At 44.9% G+C, this 20,274-nt stretch overlaps 1 protein-coding gene across 1 annotated transcript in view; it reads left to right on the top strand.

Moving 5' to 3' along the window:
• The window catches only part of TH (tyrosine hydroxylase), a 28,672-nt gene extending 9,042 nt beyond the window's left edge, over positions 1–19,630 (top strand). The window contains exons 2-13 of the mRNA XM_044425847.1: positions 541–756; positions 6,013–6,187; positions 6,809–6,897; positions 8,185–8,252; positions 8,961–9,011; positions 9,451–9,596; positions 12,600–12,735; positions 12,847–12,916; positions 13,504–13,560; positions 15,055–15,150; positions 15,748–15,881; positions 19,471–19,630. Of these exons, the coding sequence (XP_044281782.1) occupies positions 541–756; positions 6,013–6,187; positions 6,809–6,897; positions 8,185–8,252; positions 8,961–9,011; positions 9,451–9,596; positions 12,600–12,735; positions 12,847–12,916; positions 13,504–13,560; positions 15,055–15,150; positions 15,748–15,881; positions 19,471–19,630 (1,398 nt within the window). The remainder of the gene's footprint in view (positions 1–540; positions 757–6,012; positions 6,188–6,808; positions 6,898–8,184; positions 8,253–8,960; positions 9,012–9,450; positions 9,597–12,599; positions 12,736–12,846; positions 12,917–13,503; positions 13,561–15,054; positions 15,151–15,747; positions 15,882–19,470) is intronic.
• Positions 19,631–20,274: the final 644 nt, after the last annotated feature.

Genomic DNA, 20,274 nt, shown 5'->3' with positions numbered 1-20,274 from the left:
CCCCCTTCTGTCCTTGCAAGCATCTCCAGCTGCCGGAGCTGTCTGGGAAGCCCCACGGAGGCCTTAACTACGACTTCCTCCCTTAGTGCTTTTGAATTCAGCTGCCTGTTGGGTGTCTGAAAGCCGAGTCAGGAGTTGCTATTATTGTCTTCTTGTTAAAAGCACTTATAAATGCACGCAAACCAAACCAAAAATGCTTCGTTAAACTTTCAGGCACTTAACAAGGCAATGGAAAGCTACAGATCATCTCAAGCAAAATGGATGGGCAGCTCCACAGTTACAGTAAACTAATTAGCTGAGGGTCATAGGAGATCATGATTGGATTTGAATGATGATTAGGCTTGCTCAGGAACATCCAGGCTGATACTGGCTGATCTGATATATGAATAGAAGTCTTTCAAGTCTGTGGTGACTGGGCTTTGCTGGTTCTCTACAAAGACTTCTTGAGTTTCTATTTAGACAAATTTTAAAGATGTGAAGAGAAGAAGGCCTTCTGGGACAGGATGACAACTCTTTTCTTTCCATGGATTCCTCTTGCAGTCACCACAATTCATTGGTAGACGACAGAGCCTCATTGAAGATGCCAGAAAGGAGAGAGAGGCAGCAGCGGCAGCGGCAGCAGCGGCCTCTGAGGCTGCCGAATTGGCTGAAAGCATTGTCTTTGAAGAGAAAGATGGAATGGCCATGCTGAACCTCCTGTTCACACTCAAGGGATCCAAGGCTTCGCTGCCATCCCGGGCACTTAAAGTATTTGAGGTGAGCAGGGAATGTTGCCTCTTTGGCTAAGCCAAGGGGACGCTTCATGGTGATAAAGGACAGCCTCATTCACCTGGTTGTAGGTATCTGAAATTAAGTTGAAGGAAAGATGAAGTCTCTGTTGCACAAATTATTATGTGGAGTCAAATTCACTCATATCAAGTGATGCCTTATCACGTGTAAGGAATCAGGAGTATGTATGTCTCTCACCAAGCAATGAAAAGTATACAACTTGTCTTCTTTCCCTGTAGGTAGAAGAGTTTAGTGAAACCACTTTGGTGGAAGGTGCTAGAAAGGCATGTTCTCATGTTCTGCAGTCATTATGGGAAGGCCTGACCAATGAGGGGGGAAAAGGTACTGAACTGGGTAGGCCTTTGCTCTAATCCAGCAGGACTTTACTTGTGTTTCTTAGAAGACCTTCCTCTCCAGGATGTGGAATTAGAAAGCCTTGGTGGGAGTCAGGCCTTCTAAGGCCTTTAAGTGCCTGTCAGTTATTGCTTGAATGGAGAAGGCTGAAGGAAGGCCCTGCTTGGCCCATGGGTTTCATGTTGGCCCCCTATTTAGGTACACTCAGAAGTCCTAGAGCCCCTTGTGTGTATGTATGTATTTAAAACTTTTGTAGACTGTCCCATTACCGAACTCTCAGGATGGTTTATCAATACAAAATGTAAAAAATTTAAAACACAGCATCCTAAAATTTAACTAATAATAAAACCCCAATTAAAACTGTCAGGTCTTAAAACATTGGGAAAATGAAAAGGGTTTGGCCTGGAACCGAAAAGAATAAAGTGACAGCACCACTTTACCAGATAGTTACCCTCCTAATCTCCTTCAGGGAGGGCACTCAGAGAAGGCTGTCTGCCCCAGATCTTAAGGGGTAGGCAGGCACATAGAAACAGAGTGAGTCAGAAGGGCCTCCCAGGCCATCTAGTCTGACCCCCAGCTCCAGCTAGCTCCGCTCATGACATGTGCATGTCCAGCCTATCTTTGAACACCCTCACCAATGGGGCCTCAACCACCTCCCGTGAAAGCCCATTCCACACCCTCGGGGTCCCAACTGTCAGGAAGTGCTTCCTGGCATCCAAATGGAACCTTGGCTCCCTGCGCTTTGCTCCATTGGAGTGCATCCTGCCTTCCTTTGCAGGGGAGAACAGGTCTCTACCTATCTGTGTGACATCCCCTCACATACCTGTATGTCACCAACAGATCCCCTCTGAGTCTCCTCTTCTCAAGGCTGAAGAGACCCAGTTCCCTCAGTCTCACCTCACATGGCATCCCCTGCAAACTGGCCACCAACCTTGTGGCCCTACGCTGCACTGACTCTAACCTGGCTATATCCTTCCTGTAATGAGGGGCCCAAAACTGAACACAATACTCCAGTTGTGGGCACGCCATAGTTGTGTAGAGTGGTAGTAATACCTCTCTCGATCTAGAAGCCACATTTCTGGCTATGCAACCAAGGGTGGCATTCGCGCTCCTTTAGGTAACCAGGCTCTAAGCTGTTTAGGGCTTTAAAGGTCATCACCAGCACTGTAAATTGGGTCCGCACTTCAACTGAAAGTCAGTGTATGTGGAAAAGGACCAGTGTTATATGTTCATACCTGCCGGTCCCTGTTAACAACCTGGCGGCTCTATTCTGGACCAGTTGATGTATCTGGACCATCTTCAAGGGCCACCCCATGTAGCATGCATTACAATAGTCCAATCGGGAAGTTACCAGGGCATGGATCACAGCTGCCAGGCACTGCCCATCCAGATAGGGGCACAGCTGATGGATCAGCCAAAGCTGAAGCACTCCTCACCACTGCCTGGAATTCCAGGGTCAAGGAGCGCTCCCAAAAAGCGCACCCTGTCCTTTGCGGGGGGGGGGGGGGTGCAACCCCATCCAGAACAGGGCTAGAAACACCTACCCAGGAGGCTAACCCGCCTACTAGCAGGACCTCCATCTTGTCTGGATTAAGCTTCAATTTTAATTTGCCCTCTTCAGTCGATCCACCGCTCTACTGCTAGACACTTCCTTATATTAAAAGAAGTTGTGAACCACCCAGAGCCATTTGTCTAGAGGACAGTGAAGACATGCCAAATACATACCTTTTCTTTTGCTCAGGTCAGAAGTCTCCTGTGAAACCCCCTGTGAAAGCCCCCTGTGCAAGTGAGGCCCCTTGCTTCCAGCCTGGGAAGAGGGTTGAAAAGTGCTGCTGGCTGGGTCAGAAGGAGCCGCACAGAAGCTAACAGTCGACCACTCTGGGCTTGCACAGTGTTCCAGTCATAAACCTGTGCAGAAAATTATGGGAAAGGGATGGAAGTGGGGAGAAAAGGTTAATAAACTACATCGAATATGAGGCTGATCAACAAGCCTTGGATCCTTGCATACTTTATATAAAAATACTGGGTAAGAAATACCCTTAAAGCTAATGCAACGTAATCTAGAGGTGGGAAGAAACTTGCTTCTTTCAGAATTCCTGCACTGAAAAGCTCCAAAATTTCAGACAAGCTACATATGGCAAAATTAGAGGTAATTTTTATCAAAGACTCCCAAATATTTCCAAGCAAGCATGCACTCCTACAATTGGTGTGCAAATGTGAATATGATTGTGTATGTGTGAATGTGCACATTAAGCTAATTTTGTAGTCAATTTAAAAATATTAAAAATCTCCGAAGGAGAAATCCATTGGCGGAGTTGTTTGAGGACAAAGACAGCGCTAGCTCCAAATGGCATTCAGATCCTGCGGGGGAAATTTACATGAGCTGAAAAGCTCTCTTGGTTCATCATGAAGAGAGCTTAAGGAAAGCAAACACGCGTGCACAGCAGGCTCCCACTGTGAAAGATTCATTTCCCCGATCCCTCCGGCACTGCAGGTACAAGATATGAAAACAGACGGGTGTAATAACATTTGCCTCATGATGAAACAGGCTGTGGGGAGGCTGGCTTCACTCTGCTGTTTTACATTACATACAACTGAAGCAACGGTAATGCAATCAGATCTGTCAGATTAATGCTAAGGTATTGATCGCCATGAAGGGCCAACGTCCTAGGGATGCATTAGAAAACCTGGTGCTAAATTGAATTTGCTGCTGACATGGCCTTCTGTTCCCTTTTTGCCTATGTTGTTTAGTTTCAGTGAAAACTTTGGCTTTTTCCCTACTGAATCTTTAAAGAGAAACTAGTTTAACTCATTAAAAAATAGAAACGAGATGTCCATTTTCAGCATAGAAGAGACCCCATGAGGAATTTTGCAGTAGAGGCAACCAATGTTTACTTCAAAGACAAGTAAAAAATTAATGATATGTGACATCTTTGGTGGGGTGGGATGATATTATTATTATTATTATTATTATTATTATTATTATTACTACTACTACTACTACTACTACTACTACTACTCTTCAGCTGGTTCCAATAAGTGGATCCCGGAGTTCCAACAACAACAACAATATCATCCCACCCCACCAAACATGTCACCTATAATTAATTTTTATGTGACTCAGGCCAGTGAGTCAATATACTAAGCATTAAAGGATAGACTGCCTCTGAACACGTGCTCAGCCCAAGAATTTTTGTTCAGTACTAGGAACGTTTTCACAAATCACTCCACACACAAAAATACTTCTGTTCCCAGTCTTCCCAGTCCTTTTTTCAGCCACAAAAAGCTTTTGCGCTGGGGCTATTGCTCCACAATCGGATTTTGGAACCCTTGGCTGATCTACTGCAAATCCCCCGGAGATTTACCCATAGTTCTGAAGACGTTTTGTGCCCAATATGGCTGTATGGATTTGCACTAAGTGGAAGGAAAGCTTCTGAATTCTTTCCTCATCCACCACTTATTCCAAGAATCCTCCCGACTTCTCATCACGACCACTTCATCATCAGCCGAGCTTCGGTCTCAGGGGAGGCTTAGCATCCCTCTCCAAATGGTGGCCCTTCAAATTGCCCACTTCCTACTGCTGCTTTGCAGAGAAATAGCACTGAGGGGTTCAAGAGGGAGGAGGAACATCTCGCTCCAGCCTCTTTGTGACATGTTGCATTCAGCACCTTGGCCAGAGCGGAACCTCTGCTTGCAAACTGTACAGAAAATGCTGCAGCAAATATCGGGACAAAAATACTGAACATAAACCTTTAATGGCTTGCAATGTTCTGTGGCTGTTTTTCATGTAACTAATGTCACAAGACTAGTTAGCATCCATGTAGCACTTCCCCTTACATTTTGAAGGGGCTCTGTATACATTATATCTCCAAGCCTTACAAGAAGCTTGCAGGAATGCACAGGGCACCTCTGCCTGTCGCTGCACCTTGGGCCAAATCAGGCATCACTTTAAGCATGTATCAAGCGCCTATGTGCAAAAAACCCAAGCCAACTTCTGGAGTAGGTGCAGAAAGCTTAATCCAAAGCAAGTCACTCCCCATGCTAGACTCCGTGCTTTTGCGCCCATGTGCCTGCTGCTGATCGGAATCAGTGTCCCTGTGCCTTTTCTGAAAACCAAAAGAAAAAGGAAAAAAGAGGAAAAATGATGTAGCTGCTAGACACAGATTTAAAGTAAGGCCTGCTTTGACCCTTAGAAAATGGACATCCTTGCACAGGGAAATCTTCCTGTCCCCTTCCATCATGACATTTTGGCAACAACAACAAATCTGGCAGGTCATCCATCAGTACCATCTTCTCTTCTCTTACAATTATTTTTATATTCTGCCCCATGTTTCCAAGTTTTGCTATTTTAGCCTAAATGTTTCATTTTTGGTGTAAGCTGGTCAGAATTGGGTGGGAAAAGAATGTGAACAGGCACAAACTCAGTATGATGGCTGAAGTTGTAAATGGTAATGCTTCCGATATATGTGATAGACTGGGAACCTTCCAAGAACATTGGTTGAGAGAAAACCTATCATAAAATACTGCAAAGTTGCCATTTCTTTTCCTTCAATGTAATGCAGACAGTTGGCAATGGGCTATCATCTCTGCTCACTTTTATTAATAATTTGTGCATGCTGGAAGGCTTGGTGATTTTTTTTTTCAATGATGGAAGTAGAACTCCTGCTCAAATTTAGGAAGACAGCAACCCAAGGAAGAAAAATGGGCTGAGTTTGCCCACTGTATGCTTGATTATTGGTGCATAGGAAATGGGGGAGCTTTATTTCTGGATTTCCTGCTCTCACTCAAAAATAAACTTTTAATTGAATGTTTCATTCCATTTCAGTTGGTGGGAAATCTTCTTGAGGCTTTGTTTTACGTTATAATCTTTCCTTCTCTCTCCCCTTGAAGACATTTGAAGCCAAAATCCATCATCTGGAAACAAGGCCCACCAAGAAAGTACATGAGGGGTCAAGTGATCTGGAATACTTTGTGCGATGTGAACTCCACAGCTGTGATCTGAGCACCCTCATCAGTTCCCTCAGGAGGGTTTCCGAAGATGTCAGGAGCACAAAAGAAGACAAGTGTAAGGGACTCGTTCTTTGGTTAATGAAACATGATGGAGGGTATTTCACTCTTGACTTTTCAATTCATTGCAGAGATTGTCTATAGAGAGGGAAAATGCCATGGGTGAAACCTCTGTCCAGAATTGTCCCTTTCCAAGTAGCATTACAAATATTTGGAGAAAGCACCTTTAGGAAGGGTACTCTTCCTGGACGGAGAGAGAGAAGGGGGGAGGGGAGAGAGAGAGAGAGACTGCTTTTATCCCAGATTTATTCAAATAGAATATCCTCAATTCTATTCAATATGAGACTTTCCAGCTGTGAGTCTTTCACCCAAAGATCTCATTCCAGGGGTGAGGAAGATGGAGGAATGTAGACTTCCCAGTGGCCAGATGTGTGCTTTGCTATACTAAGTCTGACATGATCCAGAAGAATTTGGGAAATAGCAAGCAACCCTGAACTGCACCCATCTCAACACATGGAAGATTATGCACATTGCAAAGGGCCTATGGGTAGCCTCTGGCATTGCTGCTTTCAAGTGGCATTCAAAGTCAAGTCAAATACATTGAGCTCGGAACGTTATTTCTGTACTGATGGGGCTCCTTTCATTTTTCACCCCACTTCTATCTTTCTTTGGATTGCAGTTCATTGGTTTCCAAGAAAAATCTCTGAGTTAGATAGATGCCATCACTTGGTCACCAAATTTGACCCTGATTTGGACCTGGATCACCCAGTGAGTAAAGAACTCTACTTTCTCAACTCCTCTTCTTCTCAGCATGTTTTCCCTCCCCAAACACACTTCAGCTGTCTTCTAGTTTACACCACCAGTGTAAACGATGCCTAGTGTGACACCAACAGCACTTGCTTTTGTGATGGGCTTCTGGGGAAAGCCATCCAGCCAGAAAGCACTGTTGGTGTTCTGTTCATCTGTGCTGGTCCAGTGTAATCCACCTTAGTGATGGAATTGCATTGGATAGTCCCTTTTCCAGTTTTTGACATGTTTTTACAGGCTTAGTATAAAAACTTGCAGAGCTTTGGGAATATTCCATGCCCACCTGCTTACAGCGCCATAGGTTAACTATGGTACTTCTCTCTCTTTTTTTAATCCCCCCATTTTTTATTATTTTTTTAAACAAAAAAACCATAAACACAATACTTCACAACAATAATAACAAAAATGCAATAATAAAAGTAAATAATTTAGTGCCCCCACCATCCCAGAGACCAATGCCACCACCATTCACATGCTATAACAATTAATAATATATAATATGCTTCAATTATTTCCATATCCCCTCCAGAAGTTCATATAATCTTGACTGGGTTTACAGCCTTTGCCTTCTAGCAGTACTGCTTTTACAAAATCTTCCCAAATTTCATTATATTTATTTGCTTTCATTCCTCTTTTAATTTTTATTTCTGTTGCCAGTTTATCGTTAATTACCATGTTCCATATTTCATTATACCATTCATGCCTTTGCAAAACCCAATTCTGTTTCCATTATTGAACTATCACTAGCCTAACTGCCATTATCATACTTACAATCAATTCTTTCTTAGCTTCATTTATATCTTGTCTTTCTATCAACATTAATAACACCATTCTTGGTGACATTTCTAAGTATATCTAAAATTTCTCCAATTTCCTTAAATACCATAATCCAAATCTTTTGTGTATTTTTACAATCCCACCACATTTGTTTATAAGTTCCGATCTCTTTACCACATCTCCAACATATATTAGAATATTTGTCATCAATTTGATTTAACTTAACTGGAGTTAAATGCCATCACTATGGCTTTTCTCAAGAGGAAGAAAGCAGGCATATAGTGCCAGCTTCAAAGGCATGCTCATTCTGGGTACAAGCACATCTGGCAAAGAGGCAGCTCACCTCTCTCCCTGAATATAGCGCTGCATCTTCACCTTGAGCAACCAACCCCAAGGCTTGCCTACTGCCATGATTGAAACTGTTCAGTGCAAACTGTGTGGTCATATTCTCACTCTGTTCTTTCCTCCAAGGGATTCTCAGACCAAGCGTATCGGCAACGGAGGAAAATGATAGCAGAAATTGCTTTCCATTACAAGCAGTAAGATTTGCTGGACTGTGTGGCATTTCTTGCGGACGCCTGTCCTTACTGGCCTCTCTGCTCTCCACCCTTTACCCTTTCGCTTTGCTTTTTCTCTTGCACTGTGTTTGCAGTGTGCTGTGGATGCCAGAGCTATTGCTGCTATTCCCGAAAAGCCCAGTTTGAGACAGATATTGGGCTATGGGGTAACTGAAGGGCATATGTTCCCTTAAGTGCCCTGTGTAATCTCACTGATAAAGGGTATAATGTTGAAGTTAGTAAGGCTTTTCTTCCCATTCCTATTATCCTTCACTATTCAATACTTAGGGCCACAATTATTTGTCTCAGTTTACCTCTGCAACCATGATGGCTAGAATCTTGCTTTTAGAACCAGCTTTCAGAACTAGCCTTTAGCCCACATAAATATGCCTTATGGGTTTTACATTGTTCCAAAAGGCAGGGCTTGGTCTACAGTGTGAAATTGTGCCATCTTCTTGTGTCTAGCTAGCCAATTAGTTTTGTGATTCCAAATTCCACATATTCTATCTGTTTAAACCTTGTTCTGTCCCTTAGAATATGATAATCTCTGTGTCCATGTCTCTCAGGGATGACTGGACAAAGACAGGACTTAGTTATACAATGCATTATAGCCCCCCATCAAAAAACTGCATATGTTATTATAGTGTATTCCTTCCTCTTGGTTCGACTAACCCTGTATTCCTCTAATAGTGGCGACCCAATTCCTCGAGTGGAATATACTGCAGAAGAGATCACCACCTGGTAAGCATGCATGTTCCCTTCCTAGTCACTTCCAGGTAAAGAACGAACCAGATGTTCTAGTGGGCTGTTACGTGTACCTGTACCCCATAAGTTCTCCTGCATCTCATCTCACATTCATTTGTAGACCATTGGCTGTGGAGCTCAAAAGGGGAATCTCTCCCCCCCACCAATCTTTTGCACTATTTTCATGATTGAGACAATCAGTTTTTCATTATTTATGCATTACTGCATGATTTATCAATGTGTTCTACTTTTCTGTTAATTAATACTATTCCACATTAATCATATCCATTAATTTATCATCCTTCTCCTCATTAAAACACACCCTTATTGTGAAGGCCAGCCTAACTGTAGGAGAAAACTGGGAAAGAGCTGAGGGTGTGGGAATGCCAGGGGCAAATGTCTTGGAGAGATGTGACTGTCCTCTGTCGTTCTGAAGGAAGGAGGTTTACAGCACCCTGAAGAGTCTCTATCCCACCCATGCCTGCAAGGAACACCTGGATGCCTTCCATCTGCTGGAGAGGTACAGCGGTTACAGTGAAAACAGCATTCCTCAGCTGGAGGACGTTTCCCGCTTCCTGAAGGGTGAGAACTCTGGCACTTCCAGGCCCTGGAGAGAGGGGCCTTCCCCATTCTCCGCATCTCCGAGAATTATAACACCCAGGATCAAATCTGCAAGCTTTGCATTTGGAGCACAGCTCTTGATCAAGGGCTATGTTTATAAAATGGGATCATTATAGATTGCCGTTTAAATCACTGTGATATAGTAATTTGTACAAAAGAGGAGCTAGAACTCAGGAGCTGAGTACATCTTTTGCAGGCCTCAGAAAGCCCCCCCCCCGCCCCCTCGCTGGGCACCTGGATTTAGGATAGCACTGGTGCTGGACTTCAAACCCAGGACCACCCTGGCCAACCAGGATTGAGAAGCTGCCCCTCCATGACCCCCTCGATAGCCTGCCCGCTCCCCAACTTTCCACCTCGTTCCCCCAATGACAATCGTTTGGTGGCTGCTCTGGCTTTTGTGCAGTCCTAAAGACCTCTCCCAAGTCACCAGCAGGGAAAGTCTTATGTCAACATCTGCTGCTTTTTGTGGTTCTTTGGGCATTGCCCCCTGGGCTTTGGATTCCTCCCCATTCCCTTCGTCCCGCCCACCCATAAGTCTTCTGAAACGGAATTTGGTCAGAGGTTGTAAGAGGTTTTAAAAGGTCCTCCCATAGAAGAGCTAAAGAAGACAGCACTACGGATGGACCAACAAGCATGCCACCTTCACTCTTTATACAAACTTCAAGAAGCCATTATAGTTGCTGCAAACATTGCCATGAGGCTGGTGGAAAGCCTCTGCGGGGCTCCCTAGAGGGGTCCTCAATGTGAGAACATGTCCAAATTGCTATCAGGAACAGAAATGCTTCAGGAACTCTTCGTCTGAGAACTCTAACATGAGTGAGGCTGATCTGGACCAGGGTTTGAATCAGAATGCAACTATGCTGAATGCAGATTTCACATTTCCCTGAAACTTGCAATACAGATTTCAATAACAGTAATAATAATAAGCTATACAATGCATATACAAATCAATTGTGGATGGAATGCATCTTTTATAATAAAGCACATTAAAGTATGTGTTTTAACATACATTTTGTTCAGTTTTTAAAAAAATGCAAAATAATGGGATGGAACTGACTTTCTAATGAATGCAGAAGGACTGAGTTACCCATCCCTAATCAAGAAACCACCTGAGCAGCAACCAGAAGTATTTCTTTTAAACAAAAGGCCTTTTACAGCCGAGTGGACCCTGCAGCTGAGCTCCCAGTAGGTCAGAGACCTGTCCAAGTGGATTCTCCTTGGGAAATTCCTGTAGGAAGTTACATGAACCCCCCACCCCAAATCTTATCGTTTGTATATCGAACTAGTGATATCCTTCAAAATATTCCTAACTATGGAATGGCCTGCTGGGAGAAAGGCAACTGGTATCCCAGATTGCTACCTTTGAGAAGAAGTTACAAATGTACCTCCTCCGGCAGGTCTTTCTAGATTAGTTCCCAGATTATTTTTATTTCATAGGCTTCCTTTTAGTCTAAATTTTAACTGTTTAAAAATCAACTGTTTTTAATCTCTTGTAAACCATCCTGAGCCTATGGAAATGGGGTGGTACATCAACATCCAAATAAATAAATAAATATTGCAAAGTATAACATATACTTTAAAAATGTTATCAGTGTGAGGCAGTGTTGTATAGTGGTTAAAGTGTGGGAGACTGGGACTTGGGCAATCTGGGTTCCTGTCCCTGCTTGGTCATGGATCCAGTTGGGTGACTTTGGACCAGTCAAGGTTCTTAGTCCAGCCTACCACACAGGGTTGTCGTTGTGGGAATAAGACTGAGAGCAGGAGGAGGAGAATGAGGTAAGCTGCTTTGAGATGGTTAAAAGAAAAAAGAGGTATATAAATATAATTAATAACAACAGTAATATTACAACAGAATCAGGAACAATTGCAATGGCAAGGTTAGCTTGCATTGCCAAATGGTATATTCAGACCACTGAATAGAAAGAAATAAAAAGTAGATTCTTTGGCACTTGATATGGGCAAATCATTTAAAAAGAAAAGCTCCATCATAATGTCATATCTGACTTGTGAGAATGCCCTTAGGAGTATATGCTTGTTCAACAGCAAAGCAAATAGCGACCCCGAACAACAAGTTTGGGAGAAGTGTCAAGGGTGGGCAAGGCTGAGCACTGGGTGGGGGGTGATGCTCCAGCAGGGAAGCGCCGCCGGACTCGCCCCTCCGCTTCCCCAGCGCTACCGGCCTGCTCAGCAGCCTCTCGCTCCAGCGCAGGCAAACGTAGTGATGAGACGGAGGAGCAGCAGATGCTCCTTCCTCCTGGCTCCCTGCTGGTCGGGCAAGAAAGCCGGAGCAATGATGTGGGTGAGGATGAGCGGCAGCAACTGGGACCACGGCGGTGAGAAGGGAGACCCACCGGCAGAAAGGGCCACTGAAGGCATTGGAGGAATCCTGCCTAGGGAAGCCCCCAAAATCTGGAAGTCGCGCTGAGGATGCTATCACCTGGTCTGCTACAAATTGAAATCTGGTGCATATCTCAGTCTGGAAGGAAAATGGCTATGGGTGGAAAATTCCAGCTACAGCGGTGGGGGGGTGGGAAGCCATCTTTGCCCCCACCACATGGGGGTGCAGAAAATGAGTGGGGAGAAGCAAGGTGTGATGAGGCAAGGTGAGGCAAGGCCGCACTCAGAGTTGCTATGGAGTCCCCAAGGAGTCAACACTTGCTTTATGGGAGATAAAAGGGACAGTATTAGCTTGCAAACGAGCTAATCTTTACCTGCTTGGTGTTCCAAAGCAGCTTGGAAGGCATTTCTGTTTGCAAACTTTTTAAAATACTCTTTTCTGTGGGAATTGATAGATTGGAAAAGTTACTTTTCTTCTTAACTCTAAGCCTGCCCACTCCCGCTCTCATGTTTAGGAACAGAAAATAATTTCTTGAGTTGGGACCGACTGTGCAATTCTAAGAAATAGTGCTGAAATGCAGCCAGTGCCAAAGGGTGTTCTGTTCTGTGTTTGTTTTTTGGTTTCAGAGAGAACTGGGTTCCAGCTCCGACCTGTAGCTGGTCTTCTATCTGCTCGCGACTTCCTAAGCAGCTTGGCCTTTCGGGTGTTTCAGTGTACACAGTACATCCGCCATGCCTCCTCTCCCATGCATTCCCCAGAGCCGTAAGCACTATTTGCCTGACTTCTTTCATTTCATTGAACAAGAAACTGTTCGTATCTGGCTTGCTTGTCAGACTCCACAGCTGATTCGTTCTGTTTCTTCTCACTGCAAAGCGACTGTTGCCATGAACTTCTGGGACATGTACCGATGTTAGCAGACAAGACCTTTGCACAATTTTCCCAGGTGAGCAAGGTGTGAATCACCATGTGCAGCAAGTTCAGTCTATGCTTGATGGGAATTTTTCTAGTGCATTTCTGCCGAGACCTCGCATCCTCCAGGGAAGAGCTGCGATGAGGAGCTATGGATGTGTGTGCAGAGTAGCCTTGCAGAACATGTGGCCTGGGGATGATGTGAGTTGTAGTCAAACACATGAGGAGGACATCTGGTTGGGAAAAGCTGGCATGGAGTGGGGATGGGCAGAACATAGATGTTCTGGACTTCTGTTCCCAGTATTCCTGAATATTGGTCATGCGGGCAGAAGCCAAACCATCCAGAGACTGGCCTTCTATCCCTCCCTGGTATAGAGAACACATGAGTCCTGACTTTTCCCGGTTGGAGTGTATTGCAGGACTGCAAATGAGAAGGATGTGGTAAGACAGGATGAAGCCAGCAGGCCAGGGGAGGCACAGAAGTTGGATAGTAGATTTAGCTAGCTATTCTCAATGGATTTTGCTCATGTTGTAGCTACAATGATCACCAGTTTCTCCGTCCTCAGCATGCCCTCTCACATATGATCAACTGTGAGTAAGTATTCTTCCTTTTCCTCCTAGGATATTGGACTTGCATCTTTGGGAGCAACTGATGAAGAGATTGAAAAACTTGCAACAGTAAGGCTTTAATTGTGGAATTAAAAATTAAAAATAGCCTTTGTTTCCATTAGATCAACCTCTAGATACACCAGTCTTGTTCCCAACTGATTTTTTTTCTGTGCTGGGGGAATGAGAAAGATGCCTGGTGGTCACCAAAAACTTCACCTGCTGGGGAATCTGGACAAGGTTGATGCTTTTTAGCCCAAAAGGCTTAAAATAGCTTGATGCCATTTCTTTTTCAGACTTTAAAAAAGAGTTCTAAAGACATTTTTTTAAAGCCTGCTTTCTGTTTTGTCTGTGTGCAAATTTTGAAAGAAAATGGTGGGAGGATATTAAATCCTCCTCGCTGGATCCAGCTTGGGCTAGTACACATTTTCACAAGAGTAAATAAGAAGCTAACATTTGCTGAGCGGCTGTGGAACCAACATCAGGAGGAGTTTGAGCTTCGAATGCTCCATCCTCCAGCACTTCCCAAGGGGCCTCCCATTAAGATCTCCTTCCCCTTCTCTGCCTTCACCTTGCAGTGCCACACTTCCCGTCGCTCTGCATCATTGCTCAGATGTTTGCTTTCAAAGCGACCCTCCCAAGATGCAGTGATGGTCACAAATTGGATGTCCTTAAAAAGGAGTTGGGCAAATTCATGGCAGAGCAGGCTATCAATGGCTTCTAGGCTCCGTGGCTACGGACTACCTCCAGCATCCTTCTCAGCTGGAGGTACGCCAGTAGCTGAGCAGTTGTGCCCTTCCTGTGGACTTTCCACAGGCAACTGGTTGACAAAGCATGAACAGCATGTTGGACATGATGGGCACTGGTTTAATTCAGCACAGCTTTTGTTTAAGTTCCTCCTTTCTGCCTTCCCCCAGACCCTCCCTGGGGGATCTCTATAATAAAGGCACAGTGCTCTCTGCTACACAGAGAGGTCCCTAGAGAGGTCCATCTGGCGCCGTCATTATGTTTTTCGGTGCCAGGTCAAGACCTTTTTATTCGATCAATATTTTAATGTGTATTAATTGGATTTTATTGTTTGTATTTTATTGGATTTTCAGCTAGCATGGAATAGTTAGTTTATTTTATTCCAATTCATGTTGTAAGCCATCCAGAGATGGAAGTAATGGACGGCATACAAATTTTATAAATAAATAAATAAATAATATAGATGACAAAGAGCTGGCAGATAAGAGTTGGGACGTCCCAGAAGATCTGAACACTAGCAGAAAATGAGGCAATAAGATCTAGTGTTCAAATATGTCAAAGCTAGAGTGCAAAGAAAGGGGGGAACCCCTCTGAAATGAATTAGAAAACCCCCTAAAATAAGGTAATTCGCATTTCCTGATGACTCTGAAGGGCAGGCTATATTTTTAAAGCAGATTCTGCAGTTCAGCAGGAAAGCTGCCATCCTCAGTGCAAAAATTAGCAGGTGGAACCCTCATCTCGGAGGTGTGTGGGTTGAGTTAATGAAGTCTTCAGCATAATGAGTATCTGAATTCCTTTGGAATCTCCTTTTTCTTGCAGCTTTATTGGTTCACTGTGGAGTTTGGGCTCTGCAAGCAGAATGGAATGATCAAAGCCTATGGAGCTGGTCTGCTCTCCTCCTATGGGGAGCTGATAGTAAGTCCTGATGCATTCCACCCAACTCTTCTCCAAACTGGATTAATGAGTGTGCCTGCTTTCCCAGTACATGCATGAATCCCCACTTTCCCAGTTTACACAAACCAAGCCCCCAAATGCAGCTAAGCATCCATATTCATACGTTTCCATCACTGGAAAGTTTGCTGATTCCATCTTCCAAAGTTCACTGATTTGAAACAGAAAAATGCACACAAGATTTTGTATCTTGCATACACAGAAGTGCATTCTTGTATACACAGAAGTGCATACAAGAATTCCTCTTCTTAGCAGAAAATCACCAACTGCAAAAATATGTACAATTGGAAAAGCGCATGCAAACATGCATCAGTACGCTTTGAGAAATGGGCACAAAAATCCATACACATTTTCATGCAGATATAAAATATAAATAGTTTTTGCAAGCTGATGTGGAAATGGGATAGAAAGAACTTTACTCTGGAAAAATTAGAGAAGAAATAACTTTGACTTGACTGGTTTGTCAGCACTTCACTTAGCTTGTCCCATGGACTAATCCAGGGTGGTCATGTTCAGGATTTTCCTGCAAAACGTTTTGGCTTTCCTCTACTCTTCATTCAGCATTCTTTGTCAGACGAACCAGAACTACGGGATTTTGACCCTGATTCTACCGCTGTGCAACCCTATCAAGATCAGACCTACCAACCAGTCTATTTTGTATCGGAGAGCTTCAGCGATGCCAAAGCTAAGCTCAGGTAAGAGAGTATGTTCAGCCTGGAGTAGAGCATGAATACCTCAAGGGCTGTCACAAAGAGGAAGGTTACGATCCCTTCTTGCTGATGCCAGAGTGCGGGACATGCAATAATCCATTCAAGTTGCAACAACCCAGATTCAGGCTGGACATCAGGAAAAGCTTCCTCACTGTCAGAGCAACGAGGCAGTGGAACCAGCTGCCTAGAGAAGTGGTGGGCTCTCCCACACTAGAGTCATTCCAAAACTGACTGGATGGCCATCTGAGTGGGATGGTGTAAGCTGGTGTCCTGCAACAGCAGGGGGTTGGACCCCATGGCCTTCATGGCCCCTTCCAACTCTGCTATTCTATGATTCTTCAGCATCATAAAAGAAACCTCGGAGAAGGGGAAAAGAGGGGGGTGGGTGCGGGGAGGAGACTGGGGCTGCCAGGATACCTCATGTCCTTTTCTTCCCTCCTGAAGCACTGCAGCTAAACAGCCACTTTTAGCCATCTAGTTGACTTGGCGAGTGGGAGGAGTGGAAAGGCAAATTTGGAGGCTTATAGACATTCCCACTGGCTTGGGCCCTAAGCATCATAAGTATGTCAAGTAGTACAATGTTATATGTTAAGTAAAGCAACAAACCTGCACCCAGTTTCCTGGGGGAAAGCCTCACTGAACTCAATGGGACTTATATTTGAGTAGAAATATATAGGATTACACTGTTTATAAATTATGCATTCTATGTTGCTAAGCAGTGAAATAAGTTTAGATTTGATAAGAAAGCCAATATTGCATATATTCCTATTTTTCCTTTATTGGAGTTGGGAGGAGACAGATTTCATTATTTGCAGAATCTTTTTCTTATCACAAATGGGGCAAACTGGCTTCATGTTGCTTGCATGTAAGGTATAGCACACCCCTTGAATCCGCTCACCACCTTATTTCTCACTTGTAGCAGGATCCCAGAAGGTGAGGATACCCCTCACAATGTGTCCCTTCTCACCCAAAAGTCTGCTAAATACGGGTGCCAATAAGAACTACAAGTAAAGGCCTTGACGGAACAAAGGCCAGGAAAGGAACGATGGCCATTTCCCTTTGCATATGCATTGCAGCCGAATGTTATTAAACTTGCCACTAGAGGGGGCTATAACATAAGCAATGAGGCGGTAGATGGCTGCTTCTGTTGCCACAGGAGCTTTCATGGGCTAGCACATCCTTCTATGAGCAGGTACCCTCCGTGGTCATGCTTAAGGATGTACAGATTTTGCTAATCACAATCTGTGTTTCATGGGTTGTCAGGATTGTCATTTCATCATCTGGAATTGGTTTTTATTTAAGGGAGGTAGGAGAAATCCCTTCCACCTGCTCAAGTGCCTATCAGAAAAGCCAGTGCACCGTGGAAGCTGAGGCTGGAGGAATAGAGGTCAAAACTCATTTGCATGCATTGCAGATCCCGGGCTTGATCGCAGACATCTGCAGGTAGGGCTGCAGATCCTGCCTGAAACCCTGGGGAGCTGCTGCTGCCTGCCAGAGTTAACATCACTGAGCTAGATGGACCAAAGGTCTGGTTTGGTATGTTTGCACATAATATAATAGGGAGACTTTGGCTTCCAGGTCACTTTCCCAACCTAACTCAGCCTCTTTGCTTTCTACACTCTGTGCTGCGTATGACAGACAGCAACTGCCCACTTTTCTCTTTCTAGCCCTCACTTCCCTCCTTTTAATTAGCATTGTCGTTTCTTTATTATTTATTTATTCACTTATTCGTTCACATGGACATTCTATCTTTTCCTTTAAGCAAACCTAAGTAATGAACCTGATCCTCCTCCTCTCCATTCTACTCTTCCCAGACCCCAGGGAGGTCAATTAGGCGAAGAGTTTGCGACTGGCCCGGTCACCAGTTGAGCGTCATGGCTGAATGGAGGCTAGAACTTCAGCTGCTGCACTGCTTCCTAAATCTATGTTGCCAAGACAGGTTGCATTTGTGGTGTAATTGCTCAGCCCTAGGTAGTGGCAGCTTCCGTCCGTCCGTCCATCCATCCGTCCTTCCTTCCTGACAATAGATGGGAACTTCAGACTTCTACACACACACACACACACACACACACACACACACACACACACACAAAAGCACAGATGCTACTGGGTTCTGTAATTCTACTTCTTGCAAAAAGTAGGCTAGAACCTAGGAAGATTCTGCTTAGACATAAGCCAGTACCTTATAGAATGGTTATGTCATCCATGTTGAGTGTCAGTGAATAATACCATTTTGGGAAACTGTTGATAGTTTCTAAACCTGAACATGGTAGGCATGTCATGAGCAGAGCTGGCTGGGCCCAGGGGTCAGACTAGATGGCCCGGGAGACCCCTTCTGACTCACTCTGATGCTATGTTTTGATGTTTCTAAGTGTAATGTGCATAAAGGAAAATTGTGATATAGTCAGTGCTACTAGTCTACGCCTGGATCCATCAGCTGCACGGATGGAAGCAGACCCTCTGCTTCCTATTTCCTATGCTAGCCCCTTCGGCCTCCTTGAATATTCCGATCCCTGTGGTTTGATGTGGGAATTCAATACAGGTGGGTTATTGCTATTGTTAACAAACCACCCACAGTCCAGACACAGCCCATGACTCGTGGATGGCCTGTTAACCAGGGCAAAGAGACCCGCTTTCACCATGTTCAGGCAACACAGTATGCTGTGCTGGCAAGGGCGATTAAGCCAAGCAGCCACATGGCATGGCTAAGAAGCCACCATGCTGGAAATCGTGTGAACCAGTCCAGAGAGTCAGGGAAGGCTGCTGAGCATGGTGAGGTTGTGGGGCAGGAGGGGCTTCCCCCAAAGGGGGCAGAAGGACCTTCCAGGAACAAGGGGCTTTCCTCTTGCAGAAGGGAGATCCCAGGTCATCCCATCAAGTCTCAGGAACTGGTGGCCCAATGGCAGAGCGTCAGCCTGGTGTGGAGAAGGTCCCAGATTCAATGGTACTGGAAAGGCTGGACAGCTGCCGCCAGTCAGACTTGGTACAAGGCAGCTTCCTCCATCACTAGAAGTGTAAAAAAATTTTTTTTTTCATATTCAAAGATGCACCACTTAACTTACAGAAGAAAAAACCAGAATCCCACCTTTTCATTTTAAATGATGGGAAGGATACATTAACTTTCTTGAAACTGATGTGTATTTTAAATGCAAAACGTAGGCAAGGAGACTATGTGTTGGAGGAGCCACAGGTCTGATCCCAAGATGGATGGGAATGCCCATGCCAGCCTTTCCCAGTGCAGCCCCCCTTGGGGTGCTTTGGAATGCAGCTCTCCTCAGCAGCAGCGAGCAGGGTCAATGGCCACAGATGTTGGAAGCTTCCATCTAAAATGGAGGGGGGGGGGGCAGAAAGCTGTTCTGCAGGGCTTTGGGACTTCCCCTCCCAGAAGCCTGTCCCAACAGGGCCAGTGATCAGAAATGCTGGGAGCAAACCACCCAGAGATCTGCATTCTGCGCATCCCTGGCCCAAAACATCAGAGGAGTGGGGGAAATGGGCTGGCACAATGCACCTTCCTCTGCCTTCCTTCTGGTCCATCTAGGCTAGCTGCCTTTGCTTCTCCTCCTCTCCCTTGCAGGGCCTACGCATCACATATCAAGCGTCCGTTTTCTGTGAAGTATGATCCGTACACGTACAGCATTGAGCTCCTGGACCACCCGCAGAAGATCCACCACTCCCTGGAGAATGTGCGAGACGAGCTTCACTCATTAATTGACGCACTCAACATTATCAGCTAGCGTAAACACGGAGCCGGCTCCCCTTCATCCACCCTGCCGATGCCTTTTCGTGCAACTGCAAAATTGGCTTCCTCCAGTGGCTACTTGCCACTGTGTCGTTCGAGCCAATAACTTCAGCGTGGTTTCTTTTAGGGCTTGTGTTGCTGCCCGTGTGCTGAGGGGCCGGGGGAGGCTTCTTCAATGACTAACTGTACTGAAAAAGGAAAGGAGGCTTAGGGCAAGATCCTGGGCATGAGAGGAGTGTTTTCTGCCTAAACATGCCTACAATTGCAGCCTTAGGAGCTTCAACCAGAGTCAGTGGAAGTGTCTTTTCTACTAATTCCAAGGGGTATGAACCAGGCAAACGCAGTGCCATGTTATGGCAATTAATATGCACACTGCACACGAGAATGTCCCACTTAAAGAGCCAGAAAGAGGGAGAGAATACGTGTTCCCATGCCTTCTATTTTTTTAGGAATTGCAAATACTAGTGAAATGCACAGAACAATTTAAGCATGTTTATGCAAGGGAAGTCCTGCAGAGGTTAATACTCCTTGGTAAACATACTTAGTGCTGTTGCCATGTGGCCTTTCAATTTGCAAGGCTGTGGGGGGGGGGGGGGAGCAGTCCCAAAGGGGAATAGCAAAAAAGGGGAGAGATGCTGC

The sequence above is a fragment of the Varanus komodoensis genome, unplaced genomic scaffold (genome assembly GCF_004798865.1).
Source record: "Varanus komodoensis strain SLA01 unplaced genomic scaffold, ASM479886v1 scaffold16, whole genome shotgun sequence".
Taxonomy (NCBI): domain Eukaryota; kingdom Metazoa; phylum Chordata; class Lepidosauria; order Squamata; family Varanidae; genus Varanus; species Varanus komodoensis.
Note: the sequence above shows the minus strand (reverse complement) of the source record. Positions and strands in the feature narration are given on the sequence as shown.